At 40.4% G+C, this 14,948-nt stretch overlaps 2 protein-coding genes across 2 annotated transcripts in view; both read left to right on the top strand.

The window, feature by feature from the left end:
* Positions 1-14,948, top strand: part of RhoGAP71E (Rho GTPase activating protein at 71E) — a gene marked incomplete in the record, with an annotated part of 184,455 nt that overhangs the window by 101,369 nt on the left and 68,138 nt on the right. Inside the window, 1 exon segment of the mRNA XM_070086688.1 lies at positions 11,224-11,386. Coding sequence (XP_069942789.1) covers positions 11,224-11,386 — 163 coding nt within the window.
* Positions 11,679-14,377, top strand: Arpc1 (Actin-related protein 2/3 complex, subunit 1A). Its single transcript, XM_070086851.1, is given in 3 exon segments — positions 11,679-11,694; positions 13,157-13,814; positions 13,816-14,377. Coding segments are annotated over 3 exon segments (1,221 nt in total). The 3' UTR covers positions 14,363-14,377.

Here is a 14,948-nt window from a genome sequence, read left to right as displayed (position 1 = left end):
AAAAATTCTATGAAATGATAGAGAATCTCTTCCTGATGGTAATGACACCAAAAGTATGAAATTTGATGGAAAACTTAAGAAATTACGCTCTGGGAGAGTTAGCAGTATTTACACATCGGCGATTTCGCCCACTTTGAGCCCTATTTTCGGCCAATTCCATTGTTCCAGTTGACTAAAATCATAGCTATTTCGCTAGAACTCCATTTCTATCGATTGAGTACAAGAAGCTGCCCATTTACCAATTTCAACTACCTAATAAAGTGGTCAGAAATTGGCAATTTGGCCAATTTCACACAAATTTCAAAAGATGTCAATTTCAAAATAAGGTCCAGAATAAACAAGGCAAACATTCCTGGCACTTTAATAACATTTTCTCTGTTCATTAGTCACATCTCCAGGGCCCTCTTATTTTACTCTTGCTTTTCATTTTGAATTTTTATTCTCACAAAAAATAGAAGATTTACTGTTATGCAGACTACTGCATTATTATAAGTGTATAAATAATGTCAACCCATTTCTGACTTTGTATTAGACTGGCCAGTTGGACATGTATTGGACAGTGACGTCATTTGTTTACTCTTGAACATCGGCAAAAATCGAACATTTCTGCTACTTTGAGCTCGGTTTCAAGGTCCTTTTCATCGTGAAACCAGTCAAAATCATCTCTATTTCTGTAATATATCTTCTATCAAATGAGACCAAGAAAACGAGAATATAACCATAAATTGTACAAGAATGGTATACGGTACCGAGAAGATGAAAATTGAGACACGTGCAACATTTGGGTATCTTTATTGTAGACGTTTTGCCATCCAGTAGCTTTATCAATACAGATTCTAGGACATAATTTGAAGACAGAACTATATACCAAAGATGAGGTAATCTGTCCCTCAGCCTTGGAGTTGGTGTGAAGAGCACCGTAGTCATGAAGATTCTGGAGCAGAGGCAAGGAGGCTGGCGCTTATATGCTAATGCCAGGTGGAGTGGAAAAGGTAGCATACAAGGGCATAGTCACTGGTAGGCGAAGCTATGGAATGGTGTAACGTCTACAATCAAGATACCCAGATGATGCATGTCTCAATTTTCATCTTGTCGGTATTGTATACCATTCTTGTACAACTTGTAAGACACTGCAACATCATGGAATCTTGGATCAGAGGACGTCTACATGACTTTCTTCATGGCTACTGCAACTACTACTACAACTTACCTATCCCTTTGGGTATGACCTACTTCCACTGGCGAATCCCACCTACCATTGACTATGCCCTTGTCTGCTACCCATCCCACTCCACCTGGCGTTAGTATATAAGCGCCAGTCTCCTTGCCTCTGCTCTGGAATCTTCATGACTACAGTGCTCTTCACACCAACTCCAAGGCTGAGGGACTGATTACCTCATCTTTGGTATATAGTTCTACTGTCTTCAAATTATGTCCTAGAATCTGTATTGATAAAGCCACTGGATGGTAGAATGTCTACAATAAAGATACCCAGATGTTGCACATCTCTATTTTCACAACCATAAATACTATATGAAAATACACTGCAAAGTCGCTGTTTTAAACCAAAAACATGGAGTTTTTTCTCATTATGCACTGTGTGCTGCAGGATTTTTTATACTGCACACACACTGACCATGCAGCCTCATTCTTTCATGTGTAGGCCTACCAGCTTTCTTCCCTCAGATTTGAAGGAGCTAGAATTTTAGCGTTGTATTATGGGACCGACACTGAAAGGGTTAATGGTTAATGTGGCTCCCAGTGCCCACTTAAAAAAAAAAAAAGAAAGAAATAAATAAATCTTAAGTGATAGAGATTCTTCTTCTGAAAGACTGACACCAAAAGTATGAAATTTCATGGAAAACCTATGGATTCGTGCAGGCGCAAACTTGGCGGTCTGTGTGCAATTTATGCATAAGTAAATTTCGTTGGCCAATTTCACCAAATTCTTAGCCATTTCACTAGTATGCCTTCCATTGTGTTGATTGAGCACAAGAAACCATTCATTAAGCTATTACAACTACTCCATAGTGTGTACAGAAGTCGGTAATTTGACTAATTTTACGCAAAATAAAAAAGTACCAATTTAAAAAGTGTAGTATAAACAATGTATATACATTCCTGGCACCAAAACATTTCATCTGTTCATCAGTTATGTCTCCTGGTCTCTCTTATATTACACTTTCATTTTGAATTCTTAAATCACACAAAAATAGAACATTTACTGTATATACCAGATAAGCTCACAGATTATCCGAGCGAGTTGAGCTCATGACGTAAAACTACTTGAGGGACCTTGGCCTCAGTTACTTAGTTCTGTGTGATGGCCACTGAAAGGGCTAAAGGAGAAAGTGAGCATGATATACTTCCAGTCATCTTAGACAGTAAAGCTTTCTACCAGTCACATAATAAACCTGTGATTTGTACTGTACTAACACATTTTTTTTCCATTTATGCATAACTCTAGATTCATTCTCTCTCTAATACACACACATACATACATCCCATCCATCCCATCCATCTATCCCATCCCATCCATCCAGCCTCTCTTAATTTTTTTTTCATCTCTTTATCTCTTGTGTCTTCTGTAGTAGAATATTGTACCTTGAGTCTACAGTGTCTGTTTTGTCAAACTCTCTCCAAGTCTTGTCTGAATTCATTAAGGTGTTGTAGATAAAGGTTCACACAACTCTATTCTCCATCCTTCAACTTCATGTTGTATATTAAAAAAATCTCTACCTCCTTGTCTCACGTCTACCCCAAGACAACCCAGCCTCTTAGTTCTTTTGTCCTATTTCCTAAATCCATACTTAAACCCTCCCTTGTCACACTAAATGCCTTCCATTACAGAATTAGTCACTAACAAATCACCCATCTCCCATCTTGCAGTATTGTCTTTCTCTTCCTCAGCTATGGAGACGATTGAAGTCATAACTGCTTATTTAGAAGCCTCTGCCCCCTCCATGAATATTCGTGAACCCCTAGTAACCTCTCAAATGTGGAAAATCTTCAGAGCACACTCCTCTCCTTAGCTCCAAGAACCCGGCTGTTCTGTAAGATGCTGGTAGGAGTGTTGCATCTTCTCCAGACGTTTCCATCCAGCTCCTAGTACTAAATCTTTCCCCTCTTTCCTCCTCCTCCAGACTCTGTATCACCTGCCTTCTTGTAGTAATAGCAGTAGTACTTGTAGTAGTAGTGGTAGTAGTATCAGCACCACCACCACTATGCTTTGCACCTTACAAAAGTCCTCTTAAAACTTTTTCTATGCTATCAAATTTTCCCCTATCAAATTTTCCCCTCACATTCTCTAAAGTATAGCCATGTTTTCTTCTGTTACTTTTGATTTACCTTTCCTTTTTTCTTGTCAGTATAGTAGATCATTGATTATTTGACCTCCAACATTATTCAACCATTTTGTTTGAGCTAATACTTACAGATAATACAAAAAGGGGTTGTACAAAATAATGGGACCAGGATACGGAGGAAATCAGGTAGAGCGTTGGATGTCAGTCTGCCTACAACAAACTAAACTGTTGGTTTTCATTTTCTGGCTGTATTGTATTCCTTTATAATTCACTGATGCTTACCCAGATGCCTAATGTAATGATTTTGCACTTGTCTTAAATCAGACTTTGTGATCAAACCACACTCCATTGTAATACAGTCTGGTTATATTAAATGTTGGAGTATTCAGTATGTATCTTGTCGCCACCTTTTTTTTTTTTTTTTTTTTTTCAATGACTTGAAGAATCTGTTTTATTTCTTGCCTGAACCACTGCTCGTGTTTAGTGATTCTGTCATCACATTGTATGAGATTCTCTGGAGTAATCGACGGGATGAGATTTTTGAAAGCCATTTATGCTGTTTGATGCACTCCCAGTCTACCTCTACCTAGTCCTTCATGACTTGTATTTTGATACAGAAATATCAAATTTGATCCTCCCCCTCTATAGGGAATTAACTAGTTTCCCAAAAATAGGTTCTTTGGTCCCGATGTGTGTAACTCCACCATGTGTTTACACAGTAGTTATTAACACTAAACTTTTTTTGGGTCCAAAATTAAATGCCTCTTCATGTCCTCTGGAAATGAAGAGCTCGGTTTTCTTAATGTAATAAGAGAAGAAAAAATTATGTTTCAGCATGTATGTACTGAATTATGAAGGCGAGAAATTGAAAATCATTTATCCGGGGAAGGCAGCAACAGGTGTTGCTGCACCTTGGGTATTGTTATCAGTTTTTTTTTTTTTACATGTTGGCTAACAGACTGCTTTATAGGTACTAGCTGTTTGATTATGCTTTATACATTAAAATTTTCACACGTGTCACTAGTAGATATGTTCATACACATTTGGATATCCTATGCTATGCACAATTATATACACACCTTTCAGTTGCTTTAGTCTTCTTCTGTTCTGATATGTACACCTGTATGACAGGCACTGTCATGTGTACATTTGTTAGAACAGCTGTTTGTGTGTGGAACTCCTTGAAGCATGGCATCAGAGTGGTGATTGACATTCCTCACACATATATTGTGTATCCTTTTGCTTTAGAGGTCGTCTTATGGTGTGAGAACAGACATAGGATCTCTTCTGAACCCTTTTCTTCTTGTCAGTACAAGAAATACTTAACTAGACCCTATGTTGCATAACCATTCAACTGCCAGTCACATAGATCTATGTCTGTGGGCTTAAGTGTCGGTGCCTTACATGTATACCTCAGATGAGATGGTATTTGGTTATTGCTATTGTGGAAGTGGTGATGTGCTGAAGTTTTGATGTGGTATTTCCTTCTTATTTATTTGATGACAAAAAATAAAGGTGGTATATGTTAGTATGTTCCCCATATTGTAAGCATTCAGCATTGCAATGTCCACAAAATGGAAAAATTGTTGTATGAACAACTTATAAATTTTTCACACACAATCAATATATCCATTCTGCATGTCACATTGGTCTAGTAAAAACTGTTTATTCATGTGAGAGATTTTAACCACCTTATTGATTTTCCAAAAGACAAAAAAAATTGTATCAAGGAAATCAATGGCTGAACAAAATTCAATAGAGTTGTTGATGTAATTCTTGACAGCAGTTGGTTTCAGAGTGGATTCATTGATTTCTGTTCACCTTTCCTGTTTAATTTTGTTCAGGTGGATGATTGTCAACAGTGTTTCATGTTTATCATGCCACCAAAATGTCATGATTTCATTGGCATGAAAATCCTGCACTAGACCATCACCGATACCTGCATTGAACTTTGACACAGTATTGCATGTCTGTGATGTTCACTTTAGAAATTATCAGTGAATAGTGTATGCCTTTACCAAAACATTTTTCCATTATTTTCCTCGCCACATCACTAGTGATTCCTAATAACTTCTGGTATCTTGCAATTTTTTTTTTTTCCTGTATGGTCACACATCTAATACCAAGCCATTTTTTACAAACAGTTGACTAGGTATATATTGCCTGAATGATAAAACTGGATAACACTGGTTTGAGTTTGTTTAAAAATTCTAACTAATTTTGGGACAGGAATTGAAACCTCCAACCCCTCATTTCTTTAAGTGTTGGAGGATTGTGGAGAAGAGATGTCAGGGAAACCTGATGATCAATTTGATAGCCAACTAGTGCTGGACTGTGGTGCAGGAAAGCAATACTGAACACGAGCAAAAATGCCTGAAAACTCTGATGTAACTGTATGAAAATTTTCATAACTTTTGGTGGCATTACCATAAGAAAAAGATTACCATTTCAGATGGACACTACGACCAATCTTAATTTTGGGATCTGGGCAGTGAAAGGGTTAGTTGGAGACAGCATGTTCCTTCCACATGATGTGGGAAGTGTGAGCATGAATGACCCTCAAACCCACCAGCATTCCATCATCCTCATCCTCCTCATCCTCCTCATCCTCATCCTTATCATCATCATCATCATTATTATTATTTTCCTCCTCCTCTTCCTTTTTTTTTTTTTCTGAAATAGGGTATAAAGTAACAAGACAGAGTTTTACCTTACCTTCCATTCCTTACTCTTTGTCCTAGTTTCTACAGAAGTGCATATAGTTGATGTGGCCCTTATCAGCCAAAATGGATTGCCTGTAACACCTCTCCTCACTTCATAAACTACACAAATTTCTCTTAACTTTTTCATGCCCATGTAAATTAACATAATTAACAAATAAATGCAGCTAGGGTAGGCAAATGAATGCATAACGCACAAGAATGTCCGATTGCATTATACAGTGGAACTTTGATTTTTGTATGCCCTAGTTTGTATGTAAAACCATAGTTATCTGTAAAATGTATTTTTTGTTAATATTTCCAATAAGAAATAATGTAAATTCAATTAATCTGTTCTAGACACCAAAAAAGTACTAACAAAAAACACACTTTTTTAGAGAATAACTATGGTTTTCTTATTAGTAAACTGTATGGGAAAAGTGGTTACTAGCCCATTGTTCCTGGCATTTTAGTTGACTTTTACAGCATTCATGGCTTATGGAAGAAAGTCTTATTCCACTTCCCCATAGATATGAAATGAAAAGCACTAAGAACAAGAACTATTAAGATAAAATCAAGGAAAACTAAGATGTGTGTGTATACATAAATGTGTACAGGTATGTGTTGTGTGACCTAAGTGTAAGTAGAAGTAGCAAGACATACCTGAAATCTTGCATGTTTGAGACAGAAAAGACACCAGCAATTCTACCATCATGTAAAACAAATACAGGCTTCCTTTTTACACTCACTTGGTAGGACAGTGGTACCTTCCGGAATATTTTTAATGAATGATGAAAGTATTTTCTTTTAGGGTCACCCTGCCTCAGTGAGAGACAGCTGACATTAAAAAAAAAAACTTGTTTTACATACAAACTAGGGCATTCAAAAACCAAGGTTCTACCGTAATTGTGCATTACACTTGCCATGTGAGTGACCTACCATCCGTAACACCCACCACCACCTCTAATTACAATTTTAACCACCATTTTCTTAGAAATGGGTGCACACACCTTTTGAGCCCATTTCTTTTTGTCAGTAAGAGGAAGTGGAGTTAGAAAATTATTACCATGCCTCAAATGAGAGGGTATTTGGTCATCAGTATAGCAGTGCCAGTGGTATAACTTGGTATTTCCATATTACTGGTATTTGTTTGATGACACAGAAATGTTGGCATTTATTGGTCTGTTTCCAGTGTTGATGTATATATTGTAGGCATTCAGTGTTGCAATGTCTGCAGAATAGAAAAATAGCTATATGTATAACTTTAAACTTTCATGCACAATCAGTATATCCAGTCAGTGTGTCATATGGACGATCAGATCCATTTTATTGGTGTAATATATAACAGCAGCTGATCTCTCAATGAGTTCATCTGCTTCTCCATTTCATTTCATTCTAGTGGATGGATGTCAACAGTGTCACATAAAATTTGTCATGCCACTGGAATGCCATATCATTAGCATGAAACACCTGTATTGATCACCACCACTGCTTGCATTTAACTTGGGCATATTTTCCTGTTCCACACACAGTACCACATACATCTGTCTTGTTCATTTGCAGAAAATCACAAAGAAAAGGGCTTGTGCAAGTTTTTTTTTTTTTTTTTTTTTTTTTTTTTTTTCATCACACCGACCGATTCCCACCAAGGCAGGGTGGCCCGAAAAAGAAAAACTTTCACCATCATTCACTCCATCACTGTCTTGCCAGAAGGGTGCTTTACACTACAGTTTTTAAACTGCAACATTAACACCCCTCCTTCAGAGTGCAGGCACTGTACTTCCCATCTCCAGGACTCGAGTCCGGCCTGCCGGTTTCCCTGAACCCCTTCATAAATGTTACTTTGCTCACACTCCAACAGCACGTCAAGTATTAAAAACCATTTGTCTCCATTCACTTCTATCAAACACGCTCACGCATGCCTGCTGGAAGTCCAAGCCCCTCGCACACAAAACCTCCTTTACCCCCTCCCTCCAACCTTTCCTAGGCCGCCCCCTACCCCGCCTTCCTTCCACTACAGACTGATACACTCTTGAAGTTATTCTGTTTCGCTCCATTCTCTCCTCTCTGCAAGTTATCACTGCATAATAGTATATGGTACCATAATTTTCCACATCACAGCACCCAAGAGTCCAAATAACTTTGTGGCATCTTCCAGTGTTTTCTTTCTTGTGTACAGCCACTCTCACAGTGACACAAAACTGTTTTCTCTTGCTTAGTATATATTGCTCAAGTGATAATCTTGGAACAGGACCAAAGACTCGTCAATGACAGGGTTCTGGAAGAGATGAAAGAACTCGCTGACCTAATCTTGCATAACATGTCATTCCTGTTATTACTTTTGCCTGAAAAGTTCAGCATACACAGCAGCTGGACAAATCTGTTGATAATGAGATCACTGAATGCCGGGGTAAATATTAGGTGGTCTTTGTGATCACTATCTTGCAATACTCTGCTTATACATGTGTGGCATAAGCATGATTATAGGAGAGAGAGATGTCTGAGCCATGGCTGTCTTTCCACTTGCAATGTCATAACCATGCTTAAATTTACACTTTTGCCATTGTATATTGGTAGTAACTGTTGGTTTGAGTATCATTTTCATTAGTTTATTGAAATAGTTCGAAGAAATCAAGTACAATTAGACAGTGCTAATGTTTTATCAGACTGGAGATTTCTCACAAAGTTTGCATCTTTTTACTAATCCCAGATGCGGTCTGATGGTTTTTGAATTTGTACGATTGATGGTGGTGGGGGGTGGGGGGTATTGGACAAGGCTCCCTCCCAGGGCAGGTGCTGGTGCCATGTGCATCTTTGTCCCAGTACCACATGCCTGGCTGGCATTGCAGGTGTTCTGCTACCCATGCCAGTGGAAGCACCACCAAGACACGTAAGTTCCATGACCTACCATGTCCCTTGAGGATAGCCCTAGGCACACTACCAGACTGCAGGCAACACTAAATTGACACTTCACAGACAAATAATCATTGTCATTATCACCTATATCATCATCAGTGCCACTACTGTCATAATTACTACTCAGACTTGTTCCCAAACCACAAGAGAATGTCAGTTTTTGCTTATGCTATGGATGCATTGAGGATGCGCTGACACCTGAGGTAGCGTGCTGAGGATGTGCTGACACCTGAGGTAGCGTGCCGAGAGTGCGCCGACGCCTGAGGTAGCGTGCCGAGGGTGTGCCGACGCCTGAGGTAGCGTGCCGAGGGTGCGCCGACGCCTGAGGTAGCGTGCCGAGGGTGCGCCAATGCCTGAGGTAGCGTGCCAAGGGTGCGCCGACGCCTGAGGTAGCGTGCCGAGGGGGCGCTGACGCCTGAGGTAGCGTGCCGAGGATGCTCCGACGCCTGAGGTAGCGTGCCGAGGGTGCGCCGATGCCTGAGGTAGCGTGCCGAGGGTGCGCCGACGCCTGAGGTAGCGTGCCGAGGGTGCGCCGACGCCTGAGGTAGCGTGCCGAGGGTGCGGCGACGCCTGAGGTAGCGTGCCGAGGGTGCGCCGACCCCTGAGGTAGCGTGCCGAGGGTGCGCCGACGCCTGAGGTAGCGTGCCGAGGGTGCGCCGACGCCTGAGGTAGTGTTGAAAGTTATCAGTGCTCTTTGTCACTCTCCGTCAGATTCAAAGTACACTTCTCGGTTCCGGAGTCTTTATCCTCAATGTTAGAACTGTCACTTGAATAACAACTTAATGCAATTGGAAGTAAAGGTATCAGCTAGGTGTACCATGGTAAACAATTGTGAGCCAGCATGGCATTCCCATCATGCACTACAGCTACCTGGATTTTTGGTATACTGCACATGCTGACCATGCACACCCATTTTCTCATGCCTATGCCTATCATGCCTCTGGCTCCAAATTTAAAGGGTCTTTTACATGTAGATCTACATAAGTGACACTGCTCTCAGTCACATGGCTCTATGGAAGTGACAATGAAAGGGTTTAATTTATTTTAGTGTTGACCCCGTTTATTGCAAGCTTAATAGCCGTATTTGAACTCTGGTGATGTCCTTTATTTGACCATCCCTATATGTCCACACTGTTTTGTATTTTTCCCCTTCCCTCTTCAGAAGCTCTTAACTATCGAAAATCCCTTTTCTTGCTACAAACTCTTGGTCTTTCCCTCATACACATTCAGTCATTCATATGCTACAGCAGCATATACCAGTGGCTGCAAATCCCCAAAGGGAGGTAGGTATTCAGCTTTTTTCCCTAATAGAGTAATACAGGGACATTTCTTAGTCAGCCAACATTTTTACAGCTGAGCTGGATGCAGTACTCATTGCAGTCATATACGTACATTACAATCACAGCCACCCCTTCATTCGTTACTGCACAGCTATCCAGGAATTCAATTCCCACATCTTATAATACTCTGTATACAGCAGTGGCTATACAGAATATCCAGCAAACATACATTGTTTTTTGCTGGGTCTGTAGATACACTGATCGGGTAACAATCAGGCAGATTCGGCTGCTTGATCCACTCGTCACAACTTGCCAGTCTCCCACAGAACAGTCTATTCTCCAGTAAACCACTCTTAGGTTCCTGGCTATTGTCCTTTCCAATAATGTCATATGTGGGAAACTATATTCTCATGATTGTGAATTAGGCACATGCAATACACAGATACCTCATGGAGAGATGCTATATGCTCTTCCGTGAGAACAGACTGCCAGGTCACATTGTCAGTTCATTAGATCTTAAGCTGTCTTGTATGTTGGAAAGCACGCAGAACGCTCTTTCGATACTTACAGTACCCAGATGCAATCTCGCTGCCCTTCTCGCCAAAAGTCCCACCTTTAAAGCAGACACTCTGACTTTCTAATACACTGCTCCAAGTAAGATTTTTGTTTTGCACTTTTTAACTCTTCACAAACCCCTCCAAGTTTTCACAATGCACCATCACAATGCTGTATGATCCATGAGTTTAGCCCTTATTTTAAATATAATAATCCAAATTGACAGTTTTGTTTTCGAATATGCAGAGAATTTTAAATGTAAGATACTGTATATAGTTGTACTGTATTGTGTATGAAAATAATTTCTTAGATAATATAGAATTTTCAAAATTTAGTTTTTAAAATAACAACATTGTATACATATGATTTATATTTGTTTTCAAATGTGTGTAGTTATAATACTATAATCTGCAAACGAGACAGTTAAAAAAAATCATTTACTATCCCAAGGCTTATTTTTGGCGATAGGTGGCAACCCAGATTATGCAGTTCCTCATCGACAACTTTGGCGTGAGCAACCTGTTTGGCCGGGCAAACTATGAGTACTATGCTCGGATCACAGGCCGTATTCTGAAAGTAGAGGAGGATTGGATATTTGCATTCAGATATCCACCAGACAGCTTAGTTGCACGTAAGTATGAAGTATTTTTTGTCTATAAAAGGATTCCATAGTTGGATAGTCTCTTCTGTCTCCTAATCTTGGTTTCTATTTTTTTTTATTCTAACCTGGAAATGTGTTCCTTCTTGTCAGTTATTTTTATTCATTTTCTTAAGTCTGTTATGGTATTCCTTTTCTAATTTGCTTCATTCATCTATTTTGAAGCCTACCCTGCCTGTTATGTGTTTTTTCTGCTACCCTTCTCCTATTTGCTGGGTCTTTCCATCATTAGTCCCCTGTCCTATTGGAACTTTAGAGAGTGGTGATGAAAAAACAAGCAGGTATGATGGAATCTCTAGCTTTTGCACCATATAAAGCAATGGAGTCATGAAATATGAGATAATAGTGACCATAGAGACAAGTTGATGCGGGTAGTGTTTCCTGCCGAGCAGAAAACTACAAATGCAGTCGTAATACCCATTTGTAATTACAGGAACAGAATTATTACTATACTGTCTCATGTTTAGCTCATCAAATAATTTTTAAACTTTCTAAAGAGTTCTACTATCTGTTGAGTACCATTTCAATAGTTTTTGGCTTCCAAAAGCAGACTGACTGACTATCCATTCTCATTTCCTCAAGACTTGTACTTACTGCATTACATTGAACATCTTGAACTGCTTTAATGTGCATAGACACCAGTATAACTGCAGGAATTCTTGAGACGTTTATGATCTTGAATTATTCCAAATACAGTGGTACCCCGAGTTTCGAACTTACTTCATTCCAGAATGCTGTTCGAGTGCCAATACCGAACGAATTTGTTCCCATAAGGAAATTAGATTAGTCCGTTTCAGACCACCAAAAAGACACAAGTGCACTTACACAAATACACTTGCATAATTGTTCAAGTTGGGAGCGGTTTGAAACTCGGAGTACCACTGTACTTTTTGAAGTTGACTTGCTGCTTCATTTGTATGTCATTATTCTCCCCACATTTCTTCACAGAACTATTACCTGGGTTCCCAGCATTAATGGCCCGAAATTTTTTTGTAGCATCCACATTTAGCCCCTCAGCAGCATCTGTCTACATTACCTGTATCTCGCTGTGAAAACTTGATTAAAAAATCAGATTATAGTCATTATAGTAGATTTTTAAATTTTCACTTGCATGCGTGCGCACAAATAATGGGAAGACCAGAACGAGTCCTTGGTTCACCCAAAGGTGTAGGGAGGCAAAAACTAGGTGCACTAGAGTATGGAAAAAGTACAGAAGACAAAGGACCCAGGAAAATAGAGATCAGTCCAAGAGCCAGAAATGAATATGCACAGATAAGAAGGGAGGCTCAGCGACAGTATGAAAATGACTTAGCATCAAAAGTCAAGTCTGACCTGAAGCTCTTGTATAGCCACATCAGTAGGAAAACAACAGTCAAGGACCAGGTAATCAGGCTGAGGAAGGAAGGTGGGGAGTTCACAAGAAATGACCAAGAGGTATGCGAGGAGCTCAACATGAGATGGTGGGAGCAGATAACATCTCTGTGGGTCCTTAGAGAGGGAGCAGAGATGCTGTGTGTGCCACTAACAAAGATCTTGAACACATCCATTGAAACTGGGTAACTACCTGAGGTATGGAAGATGGCAAATGTAGTCCCAATTTTTAGAAAGAGACAGACACGAGGCATTGAACTACAGACAGTGTTGTAGCTCCCAGGTTGTTAGCGTAGACTGACCAGAGTCAGCTAATATCAAGACATATTTAGTGTTACAGTACACCTGCTCCAAGTGATACATCATGACAAGTGTTTCAATTTGGCATTGTACCCATCACCTGTTATGCATGGAACAAGGACCAAACCTAAGTGGCACTGAGCCTCGACAACAATGAGGTGAATATATATGGTCAGTGTGGATCAGAGTGGAAACTGCAAGAAACACTTCTGGGCCATGACCTGCGTGTCACAGGGATTGACTGGGCTCCCAACACTAACTGAATTGTGACTTGTGGAGCGGACCGAGATGCTTATGTGTGGACTTGTGGAGCAGATGGAAAATGGAGTCCCACTCTTCTACTTGTACGTATCAACTGTGCTGCCACGTACGTTAAGTGGTCTCCTAATGAAAAAGAGTTTACTGTAGGATCAGGAGCACGACTGATATCGGTGTGTTACTTTGAGGAGGAAAATAACTGGTGGGTATCAAAGCACTTCAAGAAGCCCATCAGGTTCACTATCACCACCCTGGACTGGCATCCCAATAACATTCTTTTGGCTGCAGGAGCTCCTGATTTCAAGGTGTGCATATTTTCTGCATGGATTAAAGACATTGAGCCCAAGCCAACTCCAACTCCCTGGGGTGCAAAAATGCCTCTGGGCCAGTTAATGACGGAATTTTCTAACTCTACTGGAGGAGGTGGATGGGTGCAGAGAGTCAGTTTTTCTGGTGATAGTAACAGTGTGTTGGGTCGGCCATGATTCAAGCCTCACTGTGGCTGTTGCTGGCAAGGAAATGGCTAAAACCCAGCTGAAAACTGAGTACTTACCCTTTACTTCTGTCACCCGGGTCTCACTTAACTCACTGGTTGCAGTGGGGCATGAGTGTTGTCCTATGTTGTACTCAGTTGATGACACTGGCAAGTTGACCTTTGTCACCAAGTTAGATGTGGCCCAGAAAAAGGAGACTGACAGTCTAAGTGCCATGAGAAAGTTCCAGTCTCTTGACCGTCCAGCATGTTCTAATCAGTCGGACACTACTCTGGCTACTGTTCATCAGAACACCATCACTGGTGTTGCCATATATGTAGGTGACACGTTGGGTTGTAAAGCTATCTCAACATGTGGAGCAGACTCACAACTGGTCATATGGAACTTCAAGATGCTTTTGCAGCTCAAAGTGGTTAGTTCTTCATTGTCATCCTCCACCAACTCTTCCACATCCTCCCCACTAACCTCCAACCCCATGGACTTCCCCAATGACGCAATATATTCCACAACTGGCATAGGCTCCTGAGGGTTAGCCCCGAACCCTTCAAAATCCCTCTTGTACACATTGTGGCCACAATTTTTTCCAAGCAGAGTTCAAGGTCCTGTTAGTCACTCCCTCCCAAGCCTTACCTATAAGGTTTATGCAACTGAGGATACTAAATTGATCTTTCCAAAACTCTCTTAAGGTCACTTCAGTGTCTGAGGTCACTTCAAAGCACTTTTGAAACACTGCTTTGGTGTACAGTTTTTTGAAATTTGAAATGACCTTTGGTCCATGTTCTGGAGGAGAGGAGTGGTATTAGGAGGCAAGAACTTCACGTTTATGAAACTCGACTCCCCTGCAATTTGCTCTGGCAAGTCTGAAGGATGAGCAGGAGCACTGTCTAATACCAGGAGGCACTTGAAGTCCAGTTTATTTTCCAGGAGGTAATTTTCACAGTGGGGCCAAACACATGATAGAACCAATCATAGAAAATGTCCCTAGTGACCCATGCCTTACTGTTTGCCCTCCACATCACACGCAAATTACCCTTGATGACACAGTTTTTCTTGAACACACTGGGAGTTTCAGAGTGATACATGAGTAGAGGCTTCACTTTACAATCCCCACT

Source organism: Cherax quadricarinatus, chromosome 19, assembly GCF_038502225.1.
Source record: "Cherax quadricarinatus isolate ZL_2023a chromosome 19, ASM3850222v1, whole genome shotgun sequence".
In the NCBI taxonomy this organism is placed as follows: domain Eukaryota; kingdom Metazoa; phylum Arthropoda; class Malacostraca; order Decapoda; family Parastacidae; genus Cherax; species Cherax quadricarinatus.
The sequence above is the reverse complement of the archived record's forward strand: the minus strand, read 5'-3'. Positions and strand labels throughout refer to the sequence as shown.